General features: G+C 62.2%; 4 protein-coding genes and 1 non-coding gene across 10 annotated transcripts in view; 3 read left to right on the forward strand and 2 right to left on the reverse strand.

Annotated features, from left to right (window-relative positions):
- RAB40C (RAB40C, member RAS oncogene family) overlaps window positions 1-8,809 on the forward strand; it is a 36,938-nt gene extending 28,129 nt beyond the window's left edge. For 2 of the 4 annotated variants that reach the window (XM_054507404.2, XM_054507405.2), the window contains exons 5-7: window positions 4,772-4,888; window positions 5,135-5,357; window positions 5,858-7,613. In XM_054507404.2, coding sequence (XP_054363379.1) covers window positions 4,772-4,888; window positions 5,135-5,357; window positions 5,858-6,138 — 621 coding nt within the window. In that variant the 3' untranslated portion in view covers window positions 6,139-7,613. Of the gene's footprint in view, window positions 1-4,771; window positions 4,889-5,134; window positions 5,358-5,857; window positions 7,614-8,669 lie in introns of those variants that run through there. The other 2 variants (XM_064592250.1, XM_064592249.1) reach the window with 2 other exon arrangements.
- Window positions 8,810-9,568: 759 nt separating this feature from the next.
- On the forward strand, window positions 9,569-12,292 carry WFIKKN1 (WAP, follistatin/kazal, immunoglobulin, kunitz and netrin domain containing 1). Its single transcript, XM_045874584.3, has 2 exons — window positions 9,569-9,747; window positions 10,448-12,292. Exons 1-2 carry the CDS (start codon window positions 9,571-9,573, stop codon window positions 11,921-11,923), a joined length of 1,653 nt encoding a protein of 550 aa, XP_045730540.1. The 5' UTR covers window positions 9,569-9,570; the 3' UTR covers window positions 11,924-12,292.
- On the reverse strand, window positions 12,286-14,064 carry METTL26 (methyltransferase like 26). The gene is made up of 6 exons (XM_045874583.3): window positions 13,775-14,064; window positions 13,461-13,623; window positions 13,212-13,271; window positions 12,780-12,847; window positions 12,595-12,673; window positions 12,286-12,518 (listed from the first exon to the last, which is right to left on the reverse strand). Exons 1-6 carry the CDS (start codon window positions 13,969-13,971, stop codon window positions 12,471-12,473), a joined length of 615 nt encoding a protein of 204 aa, XP_045730539.1. The 5' UTR covers window positions 13,972-14,064; the 3' UTR covers window positions 12,286-12,470.
- A 349-nt stretch (window positions 14,065-14,413) lies between these two features.
- TRNAG-CCC (transfer RNA glycine (anticodon CCC)) lies at window positions 14,414-14,484 on the reverse strand. The gene has a single exon. It is a non-coding gene; the product is annotated as a tRNA-Gly (tRNA).
- Window positions 14,485-20,367: 5,883 nt separating this feature from the next.
- On the forward strand, window positions 20,368-25,565 carry MCRIP2 (MAPK regulated corepressor interacting protein 2). 3 transcript variants are annotated; one of them, XM_045874586.3, is made up of 5 exons: window positions 20,372-20,609; window positions 20,705-20,822; window positions 24,521-24,648; window positions 24,864-24,930; window positions 25,195-25,565. In XM_045874586.3, exons 1-5 carry the CDS (start codon window positions 20,558-20,560, stop codon window positions 25,208-25,210), a joined length of 381 nt encoding a protein of 126 aa, XP_045730542.1. In that variant the 5' UTR covers window positions 20,372-20,557; the 3' UTR covers window positions 25,211-25,565. The 3 variants fall into 3 exon arrangements, with proteins under 3 accessions (XP_045730543.1, XP_045730542.1, XP_045730541.1); XM_045874585.3 differs by having other exon boundaries at window positions 20,380-20,609; window positions 24,864-24,965; XM_045874587.3 differs by lacking the exon at window positions 24,864-24,930 and having other exon boundaries at window positions 20,368-20,609.
- Window positions 25,566-26,189: the final 624 nt, after the last annotated feature.

Below are 26,189 nucleotides of genomic sequence, written 5' to 3' on the forward strand. Positions count from 1 at the left end.
CTGCTCTAGACTCTCACTGCGGAGTCAGAGTGAGTGGTCTGGACGCAGGACCAGTCTTGTCTGTGCTGCAGGGCAGGCTGTGACCCCCAGGCTTCTGGAATTGCTGAGGAGACCCCTGAAGTCAGATCTGCTGTGCACCACAGGCAGGGGCCCCTGGCTGTGTGGGGTGTGGGCTCCAGGGGGGCTGCCTGTCACCCCACACACACTCTGGCTGGGGCTTGGGGGGAGCCCCATGGGCATCTGTTTTGCTTTCTGAGCAGTGATTAATGCCCAGCACCCCCCACCCCCACCCCGTGCTACTCTTTCTGCTCTATGGGACCTGGGAAGCCCGAGGGAAATTTCGTCTGTGATGGAGTCAGACTGAGTCCAAGGAGGTGTTGACAGGAACACCCAACCCAGCCCTTCCTCCAGGGCCTTCCTGAGTGGGAGCCTCTCCAGCATTCGGGGAGGGAGGAAGACCCTGAATGGGGCCTTCGTCTGCGCTCTGCTGAGGTTGGCCAGGAGCTCCTGTCCTGGGAGCTGGCACAGAGGAGTGAGCCCCGCTCCTGCAGCCGCTGGCTTGGGGACGTCACCAGTGTTCACGCCGGTGTCGACGGCGCCCTGCAGAGCTGCCATAACTGGGGTGCCATTGGGAGCAGCTGATCCTCCGTGACAAAACACAGAAGGACCTCGGGGAGTGGGGTGCCGCTTTGGGGCATTTGTCAGCAGCCCCGTCCCCACCAGGGGTGGGTTAAGTAGCAGGAACTGCCTGCAGCACCCAGAGCCCTTCAGGTGAGCGTGGGAGAGCTCAGGCACACGGAAGCACAGTCCACGGCCCCTCTTATTTAAGGAAGAGACTGCGTGTGTGATTTTACATACACAAGATGAGACGTTGTAAACGGCCGTGTTCACTGTCGCGCACCCCGCGGTTACTGGTGAGCTCTCTTGTGCTCCTTTTGGTTTGAGTATTTTCAGTTGTGCTACGATAAACACATTACTTTTGTAATCAAGAGGAAAACGAAGAGCTGGGGCTCGCTCCCTTGGGTATGATGATTATGGGCCCCTGGCCTCAGCTGCCTGCCTGCTCTGAGTGTCAGCACGGGACAGACCACAGACACGTGCTTGTGAACAGACACTTAGGACCACGAGAGAAAGCCGGGAAGCAGCCTGCACATTTGCCAGATGACACGTTTTGGGAAAGCAAGTCGCGTTCCCACGTCTGTTCTCAAGCGTCCAGCCTAGCCAGCTGTGTGTTGGCTGTTGCGTTTGCTTTGCTGGTTCTGGGGGTTCTTGTTGTTCTGGGGTCGGAGGAGCCCGTGGTAGGTCTCAGGCCTGGGTGGGTGGCAGCGGGCGCCTGTCGTGTTCCCATCCCATCAGGCGGTGGCAGTGAACAGGTACAGGGGGTCTGCAGGGTGGCACCCACCTGGGTTTGCAGCAGACGGCACCCAGAGTCGTGGGGCTTCTACTTGAGTTTTGTATTTCCTGTCACTCTCCTACCCTCACTTAAGACCAGAGAGAGGCCTTGCAGGTCCCTTAGGGCCCAGGTCACAGAAGCCCCTGGCCAAGCCCTGGCTACTCTCACCTGCCCCACAACAGTGCTGTCTTTTGGCTCTTGCCATGAGTACTTTCTTTCCATGGCCCATGTTTGCTGTTGCTGGGGTCTGAGGTGGCTGCTCCTGTCCCTGGGAGGCTGGTGCTGTCGGCTGGGGTCCTCTGGAGTCCCCTGGGGTCCCCTGGGCTCAGTGCAAGGAGGGAGCTGGGGGCGGGGTGGGGGGAGGTTCTGTTTCACGGAGGCTTTGGGGTCAGCTGGATTAGCACTGGGTGGAGCATGGCTAGGCACTGGTCTGGTGAGAGAGGGTTCAGTTCCTATGAAAAGGGGTTTCCTGTGGGAAATGGCCCAGGGCTTGCAGTTACCATGAAGTGAGTGCTGACGGGGGCACCAGCATGCACCTGTCACTGCCCAGGTGGGTGGGCATATGGGCCGGAAGCCGTTAGACAGCTGCTCCCCATTTTCTGTGCTGCTGTGGGGGTGTAGGCAGCGGCTTTCACTCACAGTATTCTGTTCCTTGGGAGCTTTACCATACAAAATGCATTACACATGCCAAAAGTTAAATTCATGAGAAATGCACCTCTGTACCTCGGTTGGGGTGGTGGTGGCACAGGTATGTTCACATTTGTCCAAACTCATCCAACTGTTCATACTTAAAATTTGTACCTCTTCTGAGGGACAAGCTGTAGCTCAGAAGTAATAACCTTGGGGCGCCTGGGTGGCTCAGCCAGTTAAGCGTCGGACTCGGACTCTTGGTTTTGGCTCAGGTCATGATCTCAGGGTCGTGAGATTGAGCCCTGCGTCGGGCTCCTCGCTCAGTGCAGAGTCTGCTGGAGATTCTCTCCCTCTGCCCCTCCCCGCCCCCTGCACATGGTGTGTGCTCTCCTAAATCAACAAATAACCTTGATAGAATAAGGGCACCAACCCCTGGGCCCTGTAGTTCCACTTGTTTGGATTTTATCTTCCAGTGCTGGGGGCGGGGGGGTGCTCTTCGCAGGTGTCGCTGATAAGATTAGGTGAAATAACCTGAGTGCCAACAGCGGTACTACCTGATGAGCCTGGCGGAAGGTGCTGGCTGCTGTGGGACAGGGGGTCCTGGGTGGGGGCTGGGCAGTGTGCACCGTGACCCGGTCTGGGTCAGGAATAAGACAGGAACCGGTTATTCCTGGAGGGATGGGGAGGAGTTCTGTTTGTACCCTGGAGTACCCACTCATTTAAAAAGCCTGAGCACGTAGGACTTCCGTTGATGACAGAAGTATAATATAGTGAAATTTATTCGTCCCTCCTCCTTTGGAACTCACAGCTGGAACCCCTTGGGGTATTCTGGTAATGAAGAACCTGTCCTTGGTTTCTCAGCTGTCCCACCTGTGCTTGATGCCACCTGTCCTTCCCGGCCACATGCATGATCATTTTCGGTCCCTGCTGCCTACAGTGTGACCCGCTGTGTGTCCTTCCTCCCTGTGACGGGTGTGTGTGGGGTGTCTCCTCTGTCAAGCCCCAGCCTGTCAGACTGGGGCAGCCCCAGACGGGTGGTGGTCGTTGGAGGTTGGGAGGGACAGCCAGGGGTTCCCCAGCGGCCGAGGGGTACAGCTGACACCTGATCCCAAGGGAGGAGCTTCTGCCCCCTTGCATGAGCGCTTCAGCCTCACACAGGCTAGCAGAGCTGGAACGTGAGTCCCCGCCCAGACTTCCGGCGCGTGGCTGTGCACGGAAACTGCCCTCTGTGAGTTGTTGAGGGTGGGTATCTCCCACGGTCTGCTGTGTGCCCTGCTGTGTGCCCATGTGCACTGCTCGGTGGGTCGTCGGTGTGGTGTGCCCGTAGCTTGACTTACTCCGCAGTCCTGGGACTGCCTGTTTAGGCACAGTTCTCATGGGAACATCCTCACTTATTTCTTGAAGGGGCGTTTCCAGGTTGGGGCGTCAGTGCCATGGTGGCCCTCCCTGCACACCAACTGGAGGCTTTGTTCCCTGTGCCCCAAGCAGCGGGGTTCGCACCCAGCTACTCACGGGTCCCGTCCAGTCCTACTCTCCAGCGTCCCGGAAACGGGTGCCTTAGCCCTTGACTTCACGTGGGTCTGGACCCATCTGTCCCGAAGGCTGTCCCTCCAGGCCTGGCTCTTCCTCCCCAGCGAGTGTCCCTTCCCGGTCGGCACATGGTTCCGCACTGCTCAGCTTGAGGCTTTCCGGCCAGAGAGTGGGATTTTGACCTTTGTGCTTACAAGACCTAGGGGCCACGCTTTTGTCTCCCAGAATTGGAAGGACAGTTTTGAGGGGCAGGGCTCATGGTGAGATGGAGGGTGCCCTGTTTTTTTTGATCTCAGCTGCTCTGTGCGGTGTGTGACGGAGACCCAGGCTGAACGCAGCCTTGCTGGGGCAGGACAGGGTGGGTCCCGAGCCTGCTTCAGTGTGGCACATAGGGGCAGAGAGAGGCAGGGGCCCGCAGCTGCACTCGCTTGGTGGAGTCCCCTCTCTGAGGCTTGTGATAGGTCCCTGAGATATCTAGGGCAGGGACGACAGGCGAGTCACACAGGTGCACATAGCCCAGAGCTGAGCTCCAACTAATTGGTCTCTGAGGGATATGGCGGGAAAGTCCCCATAGCAAATGCTCTGCCCGGCTGGTGGGGGCCTGCCGGAGTGACTGGCGTCCTGCTCTGCAAGTTTGGGTTGGAACGCAGAGCCCCCTCCGCTCAGCCCCCGGGTGCCCCGGGCAGAGCAGGCACACTGTTGGACGGAGTGTGGGGACCTGGCTGCTGTCTGCCTGCCAGGCTTGTCCGCAGGGCCTGCTGCACCCTGTAGACCTGTGTAGACTGCCTGTGTTACTTGAGTGATTTTTAAATGATCACAGGTTAATGCGTACAGTGTGTTTACAGCAAAAAAGTTGAAAAAATGCCTATTGTCCCAGCCAAGTACCCCAGATGGGGAGGGGGCAGCATTGAGCCCACGAGATGCCCCGTTGCCATCACCCCACACAGAGGGCATCCAGGCCACACGGGCCTGGCCTCAGTGAGGAGACAGATACGGAGCTGGCCAGACGGCATGCAGAGCCAGTACCAGGGCTGCCTCTGAAACATGAGAGTCTCAAAGCCATGCATCTCCCACCTTGCTGTGTGTTAAGTAACCCCCACATGATCTACTGGAAAGGCATCTGGCCGGAGCCGAGTGCCCTGGCCCCACCTGTTCTGGGAGGGAGCGGTGTTTGGCCGCAGCGGGCACTGTGCCCAGCACAGGACCCCTTCCATCCAGGCGGCCCCAGGCCTCTCGACGCCTGCGTCTCCCTTGCAGGGGATCCTCCTGGTATATGACATCACCAACCGCTGGTCCTTTGATGGCATCGACCGGTGGATCAAGGAGATCGATGAGGTAGGTGTGCACCCGCAGATACCCCTTCAGGGTCACCCTTCCCAGGTGTACACACTCCCATCCCCAGCAGGAAGCCGGGGGGCCCCATTTGCTGCCCCCCCTTGTGGCCCCGGCTCTGTGTCCCCATAGCACTCGATGGTCAGAGAATGGACAGTGAGGGCCCTGCCCACTTTGGGCCTGGGAGACAGTGCCGAGAGGGGGGTGTCCCATGTTTGTGCCTCTGCTGAGTCCTGTGTCCCCCCCAAGCATGCACCTGGGGTTCCCCGGATCCTGGTTGGGAACCGGCTGCACCTGGCCTTCAAGCGGCAAGTTCCAACAGAGCAGGCGCGTGCCTACGCGGAGAAGAATGGCATGACCTTCTTTGAGGTCAGCCCACTGTGCAACTTCAATGTCATCGAGTCCTTCACCGAGCTGTCCCGCATCGTGCTCATGAGGCATGGCATGGAGAAGATTTGGAGGCCCAACCGAGGTAAGGGGCTGCCCCGGGCTGTGGGCGAGAAAACGGAAACAGACTGGGGCTCCGGCAGCCCGCTTAGGGGCCGGCGTCCCGGGTTGCAGGGGAGGCCAGCTCTCCTCCACTGCTTCCCCGGCCCCCTGGCGGCTGAGCTGGCTAAGCTGGCTCTGTGTGGGGTCCTGGTGTTCCAGGAGGGGACTGTGCAGGACATCCTGTCTGCACCTCAGTGTTGGGAGGCAGTGCTGTGGACTCTGCCCCAGAGTGGAAAGGGAGCGGCTTCTAAGCCTGTCCTCCTAGAGCTGACCCATAAAGGTCCTGGCTGTGTGCTTCCCTGTCCCTCAGCCTGAGCCCCATCCCACCCGAGCTGCCAGAAGGGGCAGGGTGGCTGGAAGCCTATGTCTCCTGCCAGGACACTGGCAGCTGGGGTGGAGTGGTGGGTGTCCAGGGCAGCCCTCTCCAATCCTCGCAGTCTGACCTGTCCCTTCCCCCCACCGCGGTCTGACCCCCATGTGCAGTGTTCAGCCTGCAGGACCTCTGCTGTCGGGCCATTGTCTCCTGCACCCCCGTGCACCTCATCGACAAGCTCCCGCTGCCTGTCACCATCAAGAGCCATCTCAAGTCCTTCTCGATGGCCAATGGCATGAACGCCGTCATGATGCACGGGCGCTCCTACTCGCTGGCCAGTGGGGCAGGGGGCAGCAGCAACAAGGGCAACAGCCTCAAGAGGTCCAAGTCCATCCGCCCTCCCCAGAGCCCGCCCCAGAACTGCTCAAGGAGCAACTGCAAGATCTCCTAGCGGGCAGGCTGGGCACCACCCTGTCCAGTGCGCTCTGGGAGGGCTCGTGCTTGGGGAACGCTTCTGGCCGGGCGCTGGGCCTGGCGCCGTGTGCAGGGAAGGCTTTGGCCACACTGCCTCCCGGGAAGCGTGGGGGCACACGGCTCAGGCAGTGGTCTTCCGCCAGACAAGTTCCGTGGGACCGGAGAGAGCTGCGGGGGGTCTCGGGGGAGCAAGCTCGGGACCCCGCAGTGCGGTGCGGCTGGGAAGTGCCCAGGAGGCGGCTCTGCCTGGCTCCAGCCTCAAGGGGGTGCTGTCTCTGAGGACCCGGGAGGCCTGGCTCCCTTTCTTATTTATATGGAAGATGTTCACCTTTTTGTACATTTTTAAAGGACGGGCAGGGCAGCCTCCACGCAGCCGCATGGTGAGCCCCCGTCAGCAGTGGGTTCAGGCTTTGGGACATTTGGAGAGGGGGAGGGGATTTGAGGCAAAGATGAGGAATCCCGGTCAGGGCTTCAACCTTTGAATTCAGATACTTCATGCGGGGTGTGGGCTGTGCAGCAGCAGGGGGGGACACGTGGAAGCTCTGGGCAGTGCACTTGGGCCCATGGCTGCCTCCACCAGCCTTTGTGAACACGGGGGTTGGTGTGTGCCCCGAGATGATTGAGCGGCGGCTCCGGCCCCCAGCGGTCGGCGTGGTGTGGCTGCAGCTTCCTGGGCTCCCACCGGCCCTCCTAGACAACATCCTGTGCAGCTCGGATGGGCAAGGGCTCTGTTCCCCAGTGGACTGCTGGTGTTTCTCAGACATTCCTGTGTCTCAGAGGAAGATGCAGAAGACACTCAGTGGGTGTACACCCATCCGCCCGCTCGTGTCCCGGGGCACCTGGACTCTGTCCTCACCAGCTTCTGTTCGCTGGCCTCGGGTGTGACCCCACACCCGCTTCTTGCCTGGCGTCGGCTCTCATGGTTGCACGTCACCAAAACCGTTCTGACGCATCTCTTAGTGATGCTGCCTGGACTGGTCCCAGCGGTGGACCCCGAGCCTCTCCTGGAGACCCCACCAGCCAGCCCTGAGCAGGAGGCCTCGCCTCCTCCTGCCGCCTGCTGGCGACTTGGCCGCCGGTCACACTGGTGCTCAGCTCTACCTCCTCCTCACGGCCCTGCCGTGGGCTCTGGGACTCTACGTGCTGTGTGTCTGGGAGGCAGGGCGGGGCCGCGGCCTGCGTGTGCGGGGCGTCTGGGGTCCCTGATGAGGCCTGGCCTCAGCAGGCTCAGGCAGGGGAGGCCACACCCATCCTGCCTTACCTGCGGGGTTGCGGGGGGGGGGGGGCTTTCTTTGGACTTTGAACCCAGTCACACAGACTTTGTTTTGAGGACGTGGACAGTCCTACGTTCACTTTATGAACACTACCCTTTGCTGCTGTCTGACACGCCATTCCTGTGCTCAGTTTGGACGGTTTTCCTTTCTTTGTACAGTAAACGTGATTCAGCTCTGATTGCCAGGCTGAGAGCCTCTGGTTTTAACTGGCCAGGTGGTAGGTGTGGCTGGTGCCAGCCCTTGCCGTGAGGGCTGAGCCTGGCTGCTGCGGCCATCTCAGTCCAGGCCACACACGGGTCGTTTCTCGGGCCAGACAGGCAGCCCCCCGCACTCCAGAGGCTGCTACTCCCTGCTGCCTCCGAGTGTGGAAAGTGCGGACGCCCCGAGCCCCCTACCATGTCCGTGTAGGCGGGCCTAACTGCCTGAGGGTGGTGGGCACGGAGCCAGGGATGCAGTGAATGACTTGGGGGCTTCCCACCTGCAGAGACTCAGCGCGGCCTCCCGGCCCCAGACCCGGGCCTGGGGTGGGAAAGCCACCTGCTAATGGGGTTCAGTCCAGGGGTGTGGTGGCACTGATGGGTGGGGAACCCCTCTCAACGAGCCTCCCCACCCCCCACCTACCGCTCGGGGACCCAGGCCTCTAGCTGCAGCTCTCTGAGGGACTGTCCTGGATCTGGAACCCCCACACCCACGGTCCCCTTGTATGCATTCTCTGCATCCGGGGCGTCTCTTGGTCTCACTCTGACCAGACAAGGCTTTTATTTCCCTGCCTCTCAGGTCAGAAGGTCAGACGCAGGGCCATGGGACGTTTTCCATTCGGTCTCCGAGCAGATGCTCCTGGGGCCTCAGGCCCCTGGGAAGGGTTTGGAAGGGTAGAGTCCAGCGGCTTTGTCCTGTTGCTGCATTAGATCTCCCTGCCAGGCCTGCCAAGGAGGGGCTTCCATCCCCCCCACCCCCCCTCCTGCCCAGGGAAGGCTCCTCCTCCCAGGGGCTTGAGCAGCTTCTGGGAAACTTGCCCTTTCCAGGGTGCTTTTTAGATGACCTTGGCCTCGGGATTGTGTGGGGCTACAGCTACTGAAATTCAAGTCAGCCCAAGTAAACACTCAGTTCCTCGGTCCCAGCAGCCCCGTTTCCAGTGTTTGCTGCCTGTGTGACTGGTGGCTATGCCGGCCAGCATGGTTTCCTCCCTGCTGAGCGTCCTGGGACCTCACTTCTTTGGTACCTGCCTTGCCAGGTCGTGGAAGAGACTGGACCTGGAGCCATGCTGGGGGTGCTCCGGAAATGCAAAGTCCTGCCTTGCATCGGCCTCCCCCAACCCCCATCAGCTTCGGGTCACCGGAGGCCTCCACATTAGCAGAAAGGGTTTCAGTATGACCCCAAGACCTGTTGACATGTTGTGACCCTGAGAAGGATCACGGAGAACGTTGTGAGATTTTTTTCCTGCGGAGAGAGCAGAACGCGTACTTGTTGCGGGGTCGAACACACAGCCCCTGTGCCTATGGACGTGATGAATCTGGGTAAGGGGCTGGTGTGGACCTGCTGTGGGGGAAATCCAGGCCCTGGGCCAGCTGGGGCGGGTTGGGGAGCCAGAGGGGGTTGGCCAGCCCAGGCCTCTCCTCTGACCTGGGCTGGGAAGGTCTGAGAGGCAGCTTTGACCCCTGGGCCCTTCCATCCCCAGCCCAGTGCCTAGAGGGAGGAGGGGCTCCAATTACAGCCTCCCTCTCCTCCCATCCCGTCCCCTCCCCCGCCAGAGCCAGCCCTTCTCTGGCCCTTTTCCGCCCCTCCTGACCCTCGTGGCCAGTGTCTTCTGTGCTCCTGGGCCTCGGCCCCTCCCCAGCCTTCCTCCCCTCCCCACCCCCTGCCCTGTGCTGACCACAGAGGGGCCAGGCAGGGGAGGGGCTGGCGCCACATGCACAGACTCAGAGCTGTGAGAGGCCCGGAACCTACCCAGCCCCTCGCACTGCTGTGGGCTCGGACCTTGGGGGCCAGGGAAGAGCTCCGGGGATCAGTCGGGGGCCCGAGGGCAGGGGCAGCAACCGCAGGCCTGGAAAGGTAGATGCTTTCAGGGGGCAGGCTAGGCAGGGCCTGAGGAAGGACTGGTGGCACATCCCCCACCCCCTGGCCCAGCGGTCCCCATGCTGGCCCCAAGGCCGAGGCCACTCCTGCCGCTGCTCCTCGTGGTTGGGCTGACCTTGGGGGCCAGCCTGCCGCCAGGACCCAAAAGCCACTCGGGCGTGTGCCCCAACCAGCTCAGCCCCAACCTGTGGGTGGATGCCCAGAGCACCTGTGAGCGTGAGTGCGTCAGGGACCAGGTAAGCACAGGCCCTGGTTGGGGGTTGGACAATGTGGGGGGCTTAGGGCACCTTGGAGGCTGGGTGAGTCTGGGGAAGCCCAGCCCTACCCCTGCACACAGGCCTTGCCCACAGGGGGACCCCAGCAGCTGCACTGCGGCCCCATTCCTGGGAGTCTGCTGCCTCCTCAGGCTCCCCACACTTGGCTGCTGGGGTTTTAGGCTGCTCTGTGTATGAGGGTCCCAGAGGACACCCCCAGTCTTTGCCTTCATGTGTTTGAGATTAAGAGCTCCCTCCTCGCTCCCCAAACCTTCCCACCCCCACCCTAGGACCAGTTGTTCTCAGGACCAGCAAGGTCGAAAGGCAGGGGGGTTCACACGTGGACACCTGCCCTGCAGCCCTACCCTGCACCACATGCAGTGGCCTTGAGCACGTTGTACATGGCCCCCCACCCCCCACCCCTGCCCCGGGCCTTGGTTTCCTCGTCGGTGTGATGAAACCTGCTCTGTGGGGTGAGGACCTGAGGATTCAGTGAGCTTCGGTGACGTGACACACTCGACAGGGTCTGATCGTAGTAGAGCATGGGAAGGAAATTTCTGGGAACGTGTCAGGCTTTCCCCGGGGGACACAGGTTCCGGGAAGGGCAGTTGGGGCTCAGCTCCCTCTGGACAAGCTGACAGGCGGAGCTAGGGTGCCCACTGAGCTACTCCCCACTCCCCAGGACTGCGAGGCCGCCGAGAAGTGCTGTACCAATGTGTGCGGGCTACGGAGCTGCGTGGCGGCGCGCTTCCCCGGCGGCCCAGTGGTGCCCACACTGCTGGCCTCGTGTGAGGGCTTCACGTGCCCTCAGCAGGGCTCCGACTGCGACATATGGGATGGGCAGCCCGTGTGCCGCTGCCGGGACCGCTGCGAGAAGGAGCCCAGCTTCACCTGTGCCTCGGACGGCCTCACCTACTACAACCGCTGCTACATGGACGCGGAGGCCTGCCTGCGTGGCCTCCGCCTACACGTTGTGCCCTGCAAGCACGTCCTTAGCTGGGCGCCCAGCAGCCCAGGGCCACCGGAGCCCACGGCCCGCCCCACGCCCGGGGACGCCCCCACGCCGCCTGCCCTCTACAGCAGCCCAGCCCCACAGGCGGTATACGTGGGGGGCACCGCCAGCCTCCACTGTGATGTCAGCGGCCGCCCGCCACCCGCCGTGACCTGGGAGAAGCAGAGCGACCAGCGGGAGACCCTGATCATGCGGCCAGACCAGATGTATGGCAACGTGGTGGTCACCAGCATCGGGCAGCTGGTGCTTTACAACGCCCGGCCCGAGGATGCCGGCCTCTACACCTGCACGGCACGCAACGCCGCCGGCCTGCTGCGGGCCGACTTCCCACTCTCCGTGGTCCGGCGGGAGCCGGCCGGGGCCGGGGCACCCATGCCCTCTGGCCCGGCCGAGTGCCTGCCTGACCTGCGGGCCTGCAGCACCACGGCCCCCGGCCTGGTCCTCTGGCACTTTGACCCACAGCGGGGAGGCTGCATGACCTTCCCCGCCTGCAGCTGCGAAGGAGGTGGCCGCGGCTTCGAGACCTACGAGGCGTGCCAGCAGGCCTGCGCCCGGGGCCCTGGCGATGCTTGCGCGCTGCCGGCTGTGCAGGGCCGCTGCCAGGGCTGGGAGCCGCGCTGGGCCTACAGCCCGCTGCTGCAGCAGTGCCACCCCTTCGTGTACGGCGGCTGCGAGGGCAATGGCAACAACTTTGAGAGCCGCGCGAGCTGTGAGGACGCCTGCCCCGTGCCGCGCACGCCACCCTGCCGGGCCTGCCGCCTCCGCAGCAAGCTGGCACTGAGCCTGTGCCGCAGCGACTTCGCCATCGTGGGGCGGCTCACCGAGGTGCTGGAGGAGCCCGAGCCGGGGGGCGGTGGCATCGCCCGCGTGGCCCTGGATGAGGTGCTCAAGGACGACAAGATGGGTCTCAGGTTCTTGGGCACCAAGTACCTGGAGGTGACGCTGAGTGGTATGGACTGGACCTGCCCCTGCCCCAACGTGACGGCAGGCGATGGCCCGCTGGTCATCATGGGGGAGGTGCGAGACGGCGTGGCCGTGCTGGATGCTGGCAGCTACGTCCGCGCCGCGAGCGAGAAGCGCGTCAAGAAGATCTGGGAGCTGCTCGAGAAGAAGGCCTGCGAGCTGCTGAACCGCTTCCAGGACTAACCCCGCCCGCCCTGCCTTCCTGTCCTGCTGAATAAAAGCCAGCGCTTCCCCAGACCTCGTGGCCTACAGGTGCTGGACCTCCTGGGGGGCCCTCAGCTGGTGTCCCGCTAGCACACTGGAGCATGGGCTCTAGTCCCAGTTCCGTCCTTGGGAACCTGCGGTTTCCCTGCAGCAGCACAAGCCTCTTGGGGCAGGAGAGCCCAGCAGCCGGCTCAGCCAGCAGGGCCTGAATTCTCACTCCCTCCTCTGTCCCCTCAGCAGAGCAGCGGGTCCAGGAGGCCCCTAAGCCCTGACCCCACAGGCCAGACTCCCCCCTGCCCACCAGGTGTGGTCCCAGGAGGAGGCATGGTTGACACCAGCAGTGAGCAGCAGACAACACTTTATTCCCAGGTTCTAAGCAGCCCTGTGGCCATCAGCCAAGAGCCCCCAGACCGGGCAAGGCCAGTCCTCATGGCCCAGCCCTGGGAGGCAGGGGCTGGCCTCTGGGTTTGGTCCAGGGGAGGGGGGGGATCTTGGTGGAAACACAAACACGCGAGAGCAGGTGCAGTTACTCTTTCCGGAATATCAGGCACTTGTTGTTGGCCGGCATGTCCACCTAGGGTGAGGCGTGGGCTGCAGCGGCTGACCAGGCCCCCAGGGAAGCGGCCCATGCCACCCGCCCTCCCACCTACCATCCTTTCAAGGAGCAAGCCGCTGGCTTGGCCCAGGTCCTCCAGGAGGGCCGTGTCCCGCAGCCCCCACTCAGGATTCCTGCAGTGAGGGCCAGGTGGGGGAGAAGGTGCAGTTGTGGCTGGGGGCAGCCACCCAGCCCACCTGCCCTCCCAGCCAGGCCCCCCACCCACCATCCAGCTCTGACCTGCATCTAAGAGTCAGATCAAAATCCACGTTACTCTGCGGAGTGATCTTCCCATTGACGGCATAAGGCTGCGGAGATGGGGACACGGCTCTGCCCGCCACCCACAGACACGGGGTCAGCCATGCCTCCATGGACACACAGGCAGTCTTGCACGCCGGCACCCAGAGAATGAAAAGGACACACCCCTCCCTGCCCCCAGGGCGGGGGACAGCTGAGGACCAGCTGGTGAGCCAGGGGGTTGGAGGGAGACTGGCAGATGACCAGGAGTATGTTCAAGAAGGAAGACCCTGAGTGCAGGGCAGTCGAGGAAGAAGGCAACTGAAAATACTGCAACCAAAAGGAGGGAGTGCAGAAAGTAGGACGCAGCCGAGACTGGCTGGGATCAAGATTGCCTGCCAGGGGAGGCCCATCATCTCTGGCCGAAGCACTCACCCCATAGGTGATCAGAAGCGCCTTGGGTTTGAGCAGATGTCCCGCTGCCCTGAAGAGCCCCTGGGGAGTGAGGAAGCAGGATGTCAGTGAGGAGCTTTCTCTCCCCAGGCACCTGAAAGAGCCCTCCGCCTCTCTGGCCAGAGACTCAGCCTGACCTCCTCAGGCCTCAGTGCCACCCTGCTCCCTCCCGCTGCACCCAGAGGGCTGCCCCGCGGCGCAGGTGGGTGGCTCGCCCACGCGCCCACAGACCTCGGTGCAGTTCAGGGGGCTGATGTGGATCATGTTGATGCACAGCAGCAGATCCAGCGACTGGGGCAGTATCCCGCCCCAGTGCTCCCAATCCCAGGTCACGTCCAGGTACAGCGGGGCCTTCACGTTGGACAGCCCCTGAGCCTGAGTGGTGGCCGAGATGCTGTAGAAGGGCAGCACATGATTGAGGGGAGCTGAGGGGTCCCCCGGTGGCGTGGGGAGTCGGGACAGCGGAACAGGCCCTGCTCCGCCTGACCCCGCGCCCCGCCCGCTGTCGCCAGCCGGGGTCCCGCCTTTCCCGCGCCCCGCCGCACCTGTCCAGGCAGCGCTGGTCCACGTCGGACGGCTGCCACTCGGCGTGGGGGAAGGCCCGAGCGAAGTGGGCCGTGTGCTGGCCGGAGCCCGAGGCCACCTCCAGCACGCGGACGCCGCGCTGGGCCGGGTCCATGTACTGCCGCAGCACGCGTAGGATAGGCTCCTTGTTCCGCTCGGCCGCCGCCGCCACCAGCATCGCAGCAGCTCAGCCGGCCCGCGGGTAGCCGCAGTCAGTCGCCGCGAGACCCACCAGGCGCCGCAGTCCGACGCCGCGCGGCCCGCCGGGAGTTGTAGTCCGGCGCCGCGAGGCCGGCCGGGAGTTGTAGTCCGGCGCCGCAAGGCCGGCTGGGAGTTTAAAGGGCCGGCAGCCGCAGGAGGCGCACCGGGAGCCGCAACCCCGGCGGGGTCATTGGTCGGTTGAGTTGGGGTCGCTGGCTTACAGGCGACCGTCAGCTCAGTACCCAGTGGCCCATGGTCGCTCCGGCATTTTCATGGAGCTTGTCACTGTCTCATTCTCCAAAATTGCCTTGTCCGCGTTGCTCCGGAATGGGTGTTTCCTTGTGGTCTTCTTTCCTTTTGAAATCAGTGTCGTTAGCGAGAATTAGTTTGTTGAGATGGGGAAAATGAAAACTGCCAGATGCGCCGCCCGGGAATCGAACCCGGGTCGCAAGAATGGGAATCTTGCATGATACCACTACACCAGCGGCGCTGCTGACACACCAGCCGCCCGCGAGATTTAAGGGATTGTGACGCAACCTCCCGGCGCGCAGAGGTATCATAGTGCATGCGCGCCGCCTCTGGGCGGGGGGAATGCCCGCCCCAGCGCCCCGAAGCCGGCGGGCGGGTTGGGGTGGGAGCACTGGGACTGGCCGGGTCCGCGTGAAGTGGGGACGGGGGCAGTCTCGCGGTGTCACCTGGGCCCCCAGCGCTAGAGCGGACAGAGCGGGCCTAAGGGACTAGGGCTGAGGGCCACGATTCGCGCCCGCGCCTCGGAAACCATGGCAACTGCGGGCGTCCGGAGCCGGTGGGGCGTGGCTACGATAGCGTTCCTTGTGGGCGGGCCTTCGCGGTTGGGCGGGGCTCATGCCGGCTGGGCGTGGGTGGAGCGGTCCTGGCCGGCAGGGACCGGACGGACCGGAGCTGTGATGCTCAGGGCTGTCCTGCGAGGCCGACAAGACCCGCGCTAGCCCAGGGTTTGCGGACGTTGTGAGGGGGCTCGGCGACCCCGGAATCGAGTCGGAGGCTTATTTGTTGTGTCCAACGGTATTTCCCCGGTGGTCAGCTTGGGGCCCGTGGCTCCGAGGGGCCCCGTTCTGCAGGCTGAGGGCCGCGTTCCGTAGCGGGCTAGATTCTCTCCCTTGTTTGCGCAGTTTTTCACGAGAGAGACCCCCATACCTGACAGCACTCTGGCCGGGGCTCAGAGGGTGGCCCCAACCCAGGCTTTAACCTGAGATTGTCGTGGAGGGGCCGGAATGTGGTTGGGTACGGCGAGGACAGTCTTGCAGCTTAGGGTGGGGAAGTGGCGTAGGATTGTCGGGGCTGGACCGGCCCCCTAGGGAAGTGCTACTCAGTCGGCGGCCGCCCCCTCCAGGCAGCCACACTGGCATTCTGCACGTGACCACCCTTCCCTAGGCTTTCTGTTTCACAGGCCAGAGCTTCCCTTGCCTGAATCACCTTTTGCCTCCTTCCACCTGGTCTGCCGGCTGAGCTGGGCATTTTCTGTATCCTTCCATGTGCGGGGGCTGAGAGGAGCATCTGCTGTGTTTCATAACAAGCCCCTTTCAGCCTCACCTGGGTTCACACCAACCAGGTAACTCTTGGAGCTCAGGGGTTGGTAGCCAGGAGACCGGACGTGTGATTAGAAGGCTGGAGACCAAGCCCATCACCAACCATGAATGATCTCATCAACCACACCTGTGTAACGGGGCCTCCCTAAAAACCCAAAATGAAGGGGTTCTATTGCCTCTGGGCACATGGAGGTGCCAGGAGGGGGAGGGTGGTGCTCCCAGGCAGGAGGCAGGGCCTGGAAGCTCCGTGCTCCTTCCCCACCCTCACACCCCCCCTACCAGCCCTGTGGGTGTCTTCTATCTGCTGTTCCTGAGTTACAGCCTTGATGATGAACCAGTAACCGTAAGTAAGGTGTTAGGTCCCTGAGTTCTGTGCGCTGTTCTAGCAAATTATGGCGCTCGAGAAGGGGGTCGTGAGAACCCTGACACAGCTGGTGACAGCCTGGATGTGGTGGCGAATTCATGGGATGGGGCCTTCAGCCTGGGGGGAGTCTGCATTCATGCCTGGCAGATAGTGTCAGAATTGACTTAAATTGTAGGACATATATAAAGTGTTGCAAGTGTTTTCCTTTACACCAGGTGTTCTGTAAGAGGCAAGAAACCAGACTGACCAGTCTCCCTGATTCCTCCAGGTCATATGGCCCAGTTTCAGAAGCTGCCCAAATACCCAGCAGTGTCTTCATTTAACAGCACTTGGCCTTAGGTTGTTATCTGATGTAGGAAAGATGTTAGGGTTCGAAGCCTATGGCCAAGAAAGAATTCTTGGGACATCTTTGGTGCAAAAAGGTGGTTTTATTAAAGCACAGGGACAGGACCTGTGAGCAGAAAGAGCAGCGCTGGGGTCATGAGGAGTGGTCTTTCTTTCTTTCTCTTCCTTTCTTTCTTTCTTGATTTTATTTATCTATTTGACAGAGAGAGGAGGACAGAGAACGCAGCAGGGGGAGAAGGAGATGAGACTCCCCGCTGAGCAGGGAGTGAAGGCAGATGCCTAAAGACTGAGCCACACAGGCGTCCCCCCATTACATCCTTTCAAGTTGGGAGGGGGTTAGGGACAGTGTAAGTCTCTAAAGCATTTGGAAGCAAGATTTCCAGGACCTTGAGAGGGCTAGCTATTGTTGGGTAAAGGTCATTTATTACCATCTAATAAAACCTGAGTCATGAGACCCTTCAGATGTATATCGGTGGGCCATATGCTTGGGGGATGCTGCCAACATGTATCTTGGGGGGTAGAGATAAAGGAAGTTTCCAAAGGAATTCTTACATGTTAAAGTAGACTCACAGGGTCCTGGGGGTGGGGGTGGGATGAGGCTAGGATTGCCTTTTGCCCTTAGCAAAGTGTCAACATCGAGGCAGTTGAGTCCCTAGAGGAATGTCACTCTGCCTGTTTCAAGGACTTGTCCGTGGGCTGCAGGCAATAACCACCTGCCACATTTGCTGCTCTGGGCTGGCCTGGGCTGGCCGCTGTGTGAGCTACCCCCTGCCTGCTGCGCTCACCAAGCTCAGAGCTAGAGAAGGCTGCAGTGTGTGCACGAGTGTGTGTGAGTACGTGTATACACATGTGAATGCTTGTGTGAACACGTCCGAACACACATTTTCTGGAAAGTCATGGTTGTGTGTCAGACTCTGGGAGGGTCCAGGACCCCCAGTGAATGCTGAACAGTTGTCCCCTGGAAGTATCTGACCCTGCTAGGGCCTGTCCTCGGTGGGGCATTCTAGGGTCTTGTCTCCTGAGGCAGAATTTAGCTCCCAGGCAGCCCTCCTGAGCTTCTCACCGACTGTGTGCAAGGTACCTCGACATGGACCACCTTTCCAAATAAGTGTTTAGCCACATGATAACTCTCTAGTGCCCAGAGAGCTGTGAGCAGACAGGAGACCCCCGATGGGGGTGCAGGCTTCCTCCGCAGCCCTTTGCCAGGCACTGGGCACTCCCCTTCCTGTCCCCTCATCCACCGCCACCTTCCTTGATACACTGGCTTCCTAGAGCTACTGTAACAAATGACCCCAAACTCGGTGGCTTAAAACAATGGACATTTACTTTCCCATACTTCTGGAGGCTCCAGGCTCCAAGTCCGAGAGAAGAATGGTCTGCTCCCTCCAGAGGCCCTACAGGAAGAAGGTGCCTCAGCGTTTCTGGGGGCTGGTGCCTGCAGGCACTCTGCCTTCACCTTCACCTAATCTCTCTACCTGCGTCCAGACGTTCCTCTTTCTCCTACAAAGACACGTCATTGGATTTAGGGCCCATCCTAATCCAGGATGGCCTTATCTGGAAACCTTGCCTAACTTACAACCACAAAGACCTTTACTCCAAGTAAGGTGACATTCTGAGGTTCCCAGTGGGCATAGCTTTTGGGGGGACACCACTCAACCCCCAGTGCACTTAGGTTTGGGAATGGCAAGCAATCCCTGAAACTGGGCAGTAGACCCAGGAGCCCCCAGCCAGCGCCTTTCTGGGGAGTCTGCTGGCCGGCCCTCCACCATCCTGGATCTGCCTTGGTGAGGGCGTAGATTTCAGATGGAGCCAGTTACTGAGAATGACTGAAAACAAACTTCCTCCTCTTTCAGGTTAAGTTTTAGAACTGTATTTAGAATCTTTCAAAGAAAATTTCTATTTGCGTTTATTACGACGACTGGGGTCTGTGAGGCGAAGGCCTTTTCTTACCCAGACAGCCATTTTATCTGCAAGCTGGGTGAGGCCCCTCCCCCGGGGCGGCTGCCCTGCTGGGCTTGGGGGCAGGTTCCCAGCCTCCCCAGCAACAGGGAAGGTGGCGGGCCCTGCAGGGGCTTCACAGCCAACACCCCCACCAGGGTGTGTCCTGGGAGCAGTGAGGCTGCCAAGGCCCCCTCTGGGGGAGACCAGTCCCCCCAAACAGATGCAGGGGGCTTCACTGCCTGCCCCCACCACCTGGCCTTCCTCCTCCTTCAGCTATCCGGGGGACCCCTGGGCTCTCCCTCACCCCATACCCCCCCTCCCCTGCTGCTCCTGCACCTTCTCCCCTCCCACCTGTCAGGATCATTTGTGCTCAGGGACTTCTCCCCAGAGCTTTGAGGGCTCTGGACCCAACCTTTGACCTGAAACAAGGCCTGCAGGTAGGGCTTGAACGTTAGGGCCTCAAGGCCTGGGTTTTCAGAGCGCTTAAGGGAAGGCTGGGCCTGTCTGTGCAGGCCTGAGGGGTGTGCCCGAGGGAGGGGCTCTCAGAGTCTGTGTCAGCCTGGGGGCCCTGCTCCCCACACCAGGGGGAACACAGCCCCTCTCCCCGAACCTTGGCTGTCTCCCCAGCATGAGTGAGCAGTGTGCTCAAGGCCAGGCAGCCAGCACAGATGGTGCAGGACCACGCTGGCCTTGAGTCGGCTATGGGGAGGGACAAGGGACAGACACTGCAGGGTGCACAGGGGGGCTGGGGAGGGGCTTGCTCGGGCCTGGACTCCTTGGACATGCTCTTGCCTGGGGGGACCCTGTCTCCCCTCTCAGGATCATAGGCCTGCGCAGGCCAGCCCACCCTGCGGAGCAGGAAGCTGGGGAGGGGGGCCCCTGGGACACACACTTCCCTAAGAGTACCTGAGCAGGCCTGGCTCCCTCCCACCAGCCACAAAGGTTCATGGGAAAGCTGGGGGGTGGGGAGTTTCTCCTGTTGTCACTCCCTGCCCCAGCGACAGGACTACCCCCCAACCTTCTCAATGTCCTGCGCTCTGCCTGGGGGGTGGAGAGGCTTCAAGTCTGCTCTCAAAGTGAGGTGTGGGGGGAGCTGGGCCTTTGTTCCAGGGGCCCACTGGGCCGCTGCTGAGGTAAGTCCCCTTGCCCCTTGGGGGTGGCAGCTCCCAGACCAGGCCCCAGTGGACACCCCAGGCCCTGGTGCCTGCTGGACTGAGCTTCCTCAAATATTTGTGGAACAGCATGTGAGCCCCGCAGTGGCTGTAAGAGCCTCGGGGGCGGATTCCTGGACAACTCTGGGCAGAGTGTTTTCTTGGGTGGGGGCATGCTAAGGATTGAACTCAACCAAATGGAGGACGAGGGGAGCCTTCCGTTGAGCACGCTAGGTCCTGGGGCTCACAGACCCTAGAGTGTGGTGCTTCCTCTCCCACAGCCTGGGCAGCAGTGGGGAAACCCCCAGCCCTGAGCAGCCCCTGAGCTGGGAGAAAGGGGCACTTCTATGTAATTCTCAGGAAGGAACCCCGGGGGTGGAGCCCGCCTCCCCCTTCGTTCCAGGCAGGCCCCCTGAGTCCGGGGACCAGTAACTGGTCCTCTCCAACTGGGATGAAACAGGCAAACCCGGCATCCTCACTCACCCACCTCCTCTCTCCCCAAGATCCCACCCCCACACTGCTCCCAGACTGAATGGGGTCCCCCGTCCCTGGAGCTGGGGGTGCGTCTTGGCATGGGAGGCTCAGTCAGGGAGCAGAGTGCACCCCACTATTCCTGTCCCACAGAGTGCAAGGGAGATTCCCAGGACGCCAGGTTTCTGCCCAAACCCACTTTTTCTGGTCTCCGGCCCCTTGGTCCCAAGACCCAGGCCAAGAATGACCCTTCACGCTGGCCCAGGCCCACCCAGGCACCTTGGCTGAAGCTCCCCAACGTGAATGGGAACAGCCTTGCTTCCAGGGTGCGCACAGAGCGCCCCCAGCGCCTGTCAACGCGCCCACACCCGCACCCCCGCAGCCGCGGCTCACCTGGCCTTCCGGCGGTGGAAGGCCGTCCCAGGCCCCAGGACGCTTCCTCTGCCTTGGCCGTGGGCCATGTGGGGTGGGGCGCTGGTGGCTGCCCGCCGCAGCCAGTCTCCCAACGGCCGGAGCGCCACCTCCGCCGCGTGCCCCGAGGCCCGCCCGGACGCGCGGGCCCTTTAAGGGCCGGGGGCGTGTAGCGGCCCGCCCCCTCCCCGCCGCGCCCGGCCGCCCGTTAAAGGGGCCGCGCCCTGGGCCCCCGCCGAGTGCGAGCCCCGGCGGAGGGCTGGGCAGGGCGTGCGTCCCGGTGAGCGCGCGGGCGGCTGGCCCCTCCGCACCATGTACACCATCACCAAGGGGCCCAGCAAGCTGGTCGCGCAGCGCCGCACAGGTGCGCGGGGCGGGGGGCGGGCAGGGCCGCCGGGGGGAGGGTCCGCGCAGTGACTGCCCAGGCGCGGCGGCGGCTGACGCGCCCCGTGCCCGCAGGTCCCTCGCAGCAGCAGGTGGAGAGCCGGCTCGGCGAGCTCCTGAAATGCCGGCAGCCCGCGCCGCCGACCCCACCGCCCCCGCGGGCGCAGCCGCCGGGACCCTGGCCCCTGTCGAGGTGAGACGCGCGGGCCGGCTGCCGGGGGCCGCGGGACCGAGAGGTTGACCTTGGGGAAGGTTCGCGGAGACCCGGCCACATGCTCGGGGCGGGCGCGGGGCGGGGCGTTCGACCCCGCCCGCGCGGGCGGCTCTGGCCTCCGCACCTCCGCGCCTCCGCCTCACCTGGCACCTGGCAGGGTCGAAGGGGGTTGGGGCGGATGTGCACGATCCCCTCTCCCACTCTGGCCCAGTGGGACCTTGGCGGAGCCCGAGTGGGGAGGAAGCGGACCAGCTCCTGGATCGGAGGAGCTCCACGCGGCTGACTCAGATGCCCCGGGCGACCTTGGGCGGCGAGGCCAAGGTTTGAGGCGAGCTGCCCAGGAAGGCGGGAGCAAAATCTCCTAGGGTGCTGGCCCGCAAGGCCTCCTGGCTCTGGCCCCGGCGGGAGGCTGCCAGCCCCGTCCTTGCAGGGCGGGCTGGGGGAGAAAGTGCACGTGGTTCCCTTTGGCCCTACCAGGGCACCGCTCTCCTGTGCCCTTCACCCAAAACACCCTGGCTGGGCACTGGAGGCCTCCCGCAGATGCTCAGGCCTTGTCGGAACCTGCAGTTTTCTGCCTTTCCTGACCAGCAGTTTTGCCAGTGCCCAACGCCTGCCCCACAGGAATCTCAGTCCTGGCCAATTTGGCCTCCACATGACCTTGACCTGGAGGTCAGATCCCCCCCCCCCCCCCCGCCATCCCCCAGAGCTGAGCCTTTTACTTTTTTGTTTCAGCTCTGGACCTTTGGTTTCATTTATTTTATGCATTTCCTGGACCCAGGGCTTTCTTCCAAGCCCACAAAAGCCTGAGGCCTCCTGGGCTAGGCGGTGGGTAGGGGCAGCAGATAAACAGGGTGGCTGACTCTGGCCCCCCCCAGGAAGCTCTGAGGGTGCAGGTGGTGGGGGCCTGCCAGGAGGGGGCAGCCTGTGGGGATCTTTCTGGGCTGAGGCCCTTCCCTAGGGTGGAGGTGGCTTCTGCTGGGGGCACGTTGACATTTTGAGGTTCCTTCCTAGTGATGAAAACGTTCTAGGGCAACCACAGGTGGGTTCTGGGGAGACAGGGGAGCAGGGCCTTGGAGGGCAATTCCTGGGACCCAGGCTGTGTTATAATATTGCCTTGTGATTTCAGCTTTGGTCCTCACGGCTGCCCTGCTGCCCAGAGGAGTAAACAAGACATAGGTGTATAGCCACGACTGGTCACCTAGGCAGATAACCTGGGAGCAGAGTGGTCCAGGGTGCCCCCCACCCTCTCACCTGGAGAAGCGTGTCACCTCCCTCTCCTGAGTCCCATTGCTGATGAAATCAGGGTGCATCTGTGCCAGGGTTGGGGCGTGCTGGGGAGGGAGATGGGAAAGACCACGTAGAGCCCTTAACCCCCCCGCCAGGCCTCACCTTCACCCTCAGCCAGTTGGGCATACTGCAGCCTGCTGGGTTAGGAGGGTGCTGACCAGCCTGGTCTGAGGGAGCACAACCCTCAGCTTGTCTCAGTCCTGTGTGGGTCCTACTGCGTGCCAGGGAGTGGTAGCAGGCACAGCATGTGCTGGCTGTGCTGGGCCCCCTCCCAGTCCCCGTGGCCTTGAAAAGACCCTGCTGGGAGGCCAAGTGAGTCCCCCCTACCCCCTCTCCTGAACTTTCTTGGGGGGCCACCTTCCAGAGTGGCTCCACGCGCCTTCCTATCCTGATTTTTCCCCTGTAGTGCCTTTTTACTACCCGGCATCCCTCACCCCGACTTGCCCACAAGACAGGGGGTGTCTGGGCCACTGGTGCATCCTCCACGCCTGGTGTGCCTGGTGCGCTGCAGGTGCTCAAAGTGTCTGACCCGCTAATTCTGCAGGCTGGGTTCTGGCCTGCCATGGGGCCGTGCCTCTGAGCCGCTCTTGCTCCCGGTGTGAGACAGAGAGCAGAGATCAGTGCAGGTGACATTCATTGTCAGGAAGAAGATAAAATGACGCCACGTGACCCCCAGATGGTCATGCGAGCAGGTTGGGGAGGTGGCCTAGCAGTTTTACTGAGTCGTGGGCTTTGAGGTCAGGCAGGTGTGCAGGTATGTTCTGGAACTAGCAGCCATTCACAGTGTGTGACTTTGGGCGGGTCACTTCCCTGTCTCGAGCCCAGGGTCCTGGGCTGGAAATGGGTGGGTGGTTTACCGTGGGAGTCAGAGAGGAGACTCAGTGCCAGGATGCCGTGTGGGTGCTGAGCAGGGACACTGGAGTGTGCCTACGGCAGCATCCTTGGGAGCAGGCACAGTGTGGCCTTCATCCACAGGTGCATGCTCGAGCCAGGGCCCTTTCCCCAGAGGGCCTGTGGAGCATCCTATGTAACTAAGTCCCAGTGGGGTAGGGGGTTAGTGGGGTAGGGGGTTAGGTGGGTGCCTGCCTGCTCGGGCCCCTGCTCAGCCCTGGTCAGGCCACGGCCTTGGTCCCTGTGACCCACAGCCCACGGCTGCAGTTCCCTTTTTGGTTTTCCTTCTTCGGTGTCCAGCCTCCACTTTCCTGGAGTCTGCAGGCTTGTGGGGGTGGGGGTGGCAGGCAAGGGGCTGTCCAAATTGAGGACAAACCTTCATACCTTCTGGTTGGTGCAGCTCAGGCCTGGGAGGAGCCCCACCCCCCTACATTTTCTTCACTGGCCTGGAGCTGGCGGGACCGGTGCCCCTCAAGACACTCCTCTTTATTTTAGTGCCCCTCTCAGCCAAGGAGGACCCCCGAGCGGCGGTGGGGCACCTGAGCCCAGGAAGGCGAGCAGGCCGGCGGGACCGCGAGTGCCTGGCGGAGTGGCACGTGCAGCCCAGGACTCCCGGCTCCCACCTCCTGCTGTAGGTGCGGGCCCCGCTCCCTCCACGGCCCCATCCTGGGCTTTGTGTGTGCAGGGCTAGGCCAGCTGCCGCCGGCAAGCGCAGCCCATCAGTGCCCTGGGCCCCACTGATCGCTGACCAGGACAGGCCCAGTGGCTCCCTGGACATCCCATGCCCACCAGGCTGAGCTCTGGAGCCTGGGGGCCATCGCCTCACTCAGCATTCCCAACCCCCTGTGGGCAAGAGTGTTGCCTCGTCTGGGACCTGCAGGGATGGGCTGGGGTTGAAGTCACAACTTCTCCACTCAGTGCTCTTTGGCCAGACCATCACTTAGGGCTCATCCCCACGGAGCCTGGGGCAGCCAGGAAGAGGGAAGGGCACCGATTGCCTGTTTGTTCTTTGGGTCCTTTCTCCCACACTGGGGACAGTGGTGAGATGGAGAAGCTTCGGCAGGGGGAGTAGAGAAAATGGCCGAGAATTGTGCCTGGCCAACTGTGGTTGGGTCAGAGTGATCTGGTTATAGCTTAGATCTGAACGTGGGTTGCTGGAGGCCTGGCTGGTCCTGGGGAGGTGGGATGCAGGTGGCAGTAGGGGTGCCCGAGAGACCCTTGGAGGAGTACCTGTGTGCCTTGAGCATGGAACCCTGCTGGGGGTCTGGGGCACAGGGCTGGGGACTGCAGGTGCGAATCGAGCTGCTGGGGGTTTGGGCCTGCAGGAGAGAGGCCTCCTCGGCCAACACTGCAGCACGCAGCTACCTTGAAGGTCAAGGAAGTGCCCAGGCTGGGCCTGGCCTGGGAGTGGTGGGGGTGGCCTGAAGCTGCTCCTGGAGCTTTGCCAGGCATCACCTGGGCTTAGGACAGTTGCTGACTGGCTCCTCCCCCCTCCACAGTCCGGGACCAAGGCTTGTGTTCAATCGGGTGAATGGCCGGCGGCCCCCTGCCACATCTCCATCCTTTGAGGGAACCCAAGAGACCTATACGCTGGCCCATGAGGAGAACGTCCGATTTGTGTCTGAAGGTAGTGTCGAGGCCCAAGGGTGAGGCCTGGCCCCTGTTCCTCCTCCCCACTGTGACCTCGTTCCAAGCAGCTAGAAGGCTGGGTTCTTCCTAGGCTGTCTCCCTGTTGGTCCTGTGACTGTCCAGTGGGCTGCCTACTCCCCTTCTTAGCTGGGGTCCTGGGTGGGAAACAGGAGGCCAGGGGCCTGGCTTAGCCCTACTGCCCTCCCCCCACAGCTTGGCAGCAAGTGGAGCAGCAGCTGGGTAGTGGCCCAACTGGCGATAGTGGGCCCAGACCTGTGCAGTACGTGGAGAAGACCCCCAGCCCCCGGCTGCAGAGTGAGCCCCCCCTGCTCTCAGGGAGTCCCCTCCACTCCCTCCAACCCTCACCTGGGCCCTGCTGCGTTCTAGCCCTAGGGGATTGGGGAGGGCGCTTGAACTTGACCTGCTTCTTCCCAGTGCTTGCTACATTTGGGTCTGGGGGAGGGGCTTGTGGTCAGCTCAAAGGGACAGACACTGACTGATCCGGGAGGCAGCATCACTGCCCAGCCTTCTACTCTGCCCACAGACTTTGTGCCCATTGACCTGGACGAGTGGTGGGCACAGCAGTTCCTGGCCAGAATCACTAACTGCTCCTAGCTGCCTTGGAAGGAATGCTGCCCCAGGGCCCAGCCCTGCCCCCCGCCAGGAGAGGACCATGGAGCCCTATTTAGCTGCCGAGGCAGGCCATCCTTCACCCTGAGTCTGGCCAGGAGCCGGCCACACCTGAAGTGCCAGCATTTGGACTCTTGCACCTGCTGACCCCTTGGACCAGCTGTCCTATGCTGCCAGGGGCCAGAAGCTGAATCTGTCTGACCTCAATCCTGCTCACTGTGCCCAGGGACCAGCCCCTGGGGCTGGCAGGGAGGAGCTCCACACTAATAAAGTTGAGAAACTGCCCTTTTCGAGTGGCCTTTATTTGGTATGTGGGGGGTGGGGTCAGGGTCCTCACATACTAGGTCCAGCCTTTCCTTGGCCCCATAGCTGCAGCTCTGCCCAATTCTGGCCTTCCTGTGTCCTGATGGAGGTGCTGGGGCCCTCTCTGGGCCAGCTCATCTTTCTTGGATGTCGGTGGACCTTACCCGGCACCACCCAGCTTTCTCTCCCCGTTGGCAAGTGCTTGAGCCCCATCTCACGATACACAAATGTTATCAACTGGCCGGGGTATCGAGTCCTAGAGGCCCAGGATTGGGGCCAGATCTCAGGAGGCTTAGTCCTGTGTCTTAACCCCCCCAGACCGAGTTGCCCTGTGGGACACTGCTTTGCCTCCTGGGTAGGTGGCATTGCCTGCGAAGTGGAGTGGAGTACCCCAGGTGTGGACGCTAGAGGGCTGGAGGTAGTAGAGTGGAGCCCAGTGGGCTGGCAGTGAGTGTGACAAGCGCATTCCCATACATAGGGGTGCGTGTCCTTCCCGATATACAGAAAGGAAGTCGGGCACCTCCCTGGTTCCCGCTGTAGCCTTGCTAGGGCATCCATAGGGTCCTGGCTTGGGAGTGGCCGCAGAGGCCCGGGCCGCGACGGCTC

The sequence above is a fragment of the Mirounga angustirostris genome, unplaced genomic scaffold, assembly GCF_029215605.1.
Source record: "Mirounga angustirostris isolate CCGP_5_RB_7025 unplaced genomic scaffold, mMirAng1.0.hap1 SCAF_5, whole genome shotgun sequence".
Lineage (NCBI taxonomy): Eukaryota > Metazoa > Chordata > Mammalia > Carnivora > Phocidae > Mirounga > Mirounga angustirostris.

Bases quoted from the DNA above. Each gene is read 5' to 3' on its own strand.
- METTL26 (XM_045874583.3), bottom strand. From the start codon at position 13,971: ATGCTGGTGGCGGCGGCGGCCGAGCGGAACAAGGAGCCTATCCTACGC. The intron at 12,674-12,779 runs GTCAGAGCTGGA...CCCTCACTGCAG, and splicing joins GATCTGACTCTTAGATGCAG to GAATCCTGAGTGGGGGCTGC. The intron at 12,519-12,594 runs GTAGGTGGGAGG...GCCTCACCCTAG, and splicing joins GCTTGCTCCTTGAAAGGATG to GTGGACATGCCGGCCAACAA.
- WFIKKN1 (XM_045874584.3), top strand. From the start codon at position 9,571: ATGCTGGCCCCAAGGCCGAGGCCACTCCTGCCGCTGCTCCTCGTGGTT. The intron at 9,748-10,447 runs GTAAGCACAGGC...CCCACTCCCCAG, and splicing joins GTGAGTGCGTCAGGGACCAG to GACTGCGAGGCCGCCGAGAA.
- MCRIP2 (XM_045874585.3), top strand. From the start codon at position 20,558: ATGTACACCATCACCAAGGGGCCCAGCAAGCTGGTCGCGCAGCGCCGC. The intron at 24,649-24,863 runs GTAGTGTCGAGG...CTCCCCCCACAG, and splicing joins CGTCCGATTTGTGTCTGAAG to CTTGGCAGCAAGTGGAGCAG. The intron at 24,966-25,194 runs GTGAGCCCCCCC...CTCTGCCCACAG, and splicing joins CCCCAGCCCCCGGCTGCAGA to ACTTTGTGCCCATTGACCTG.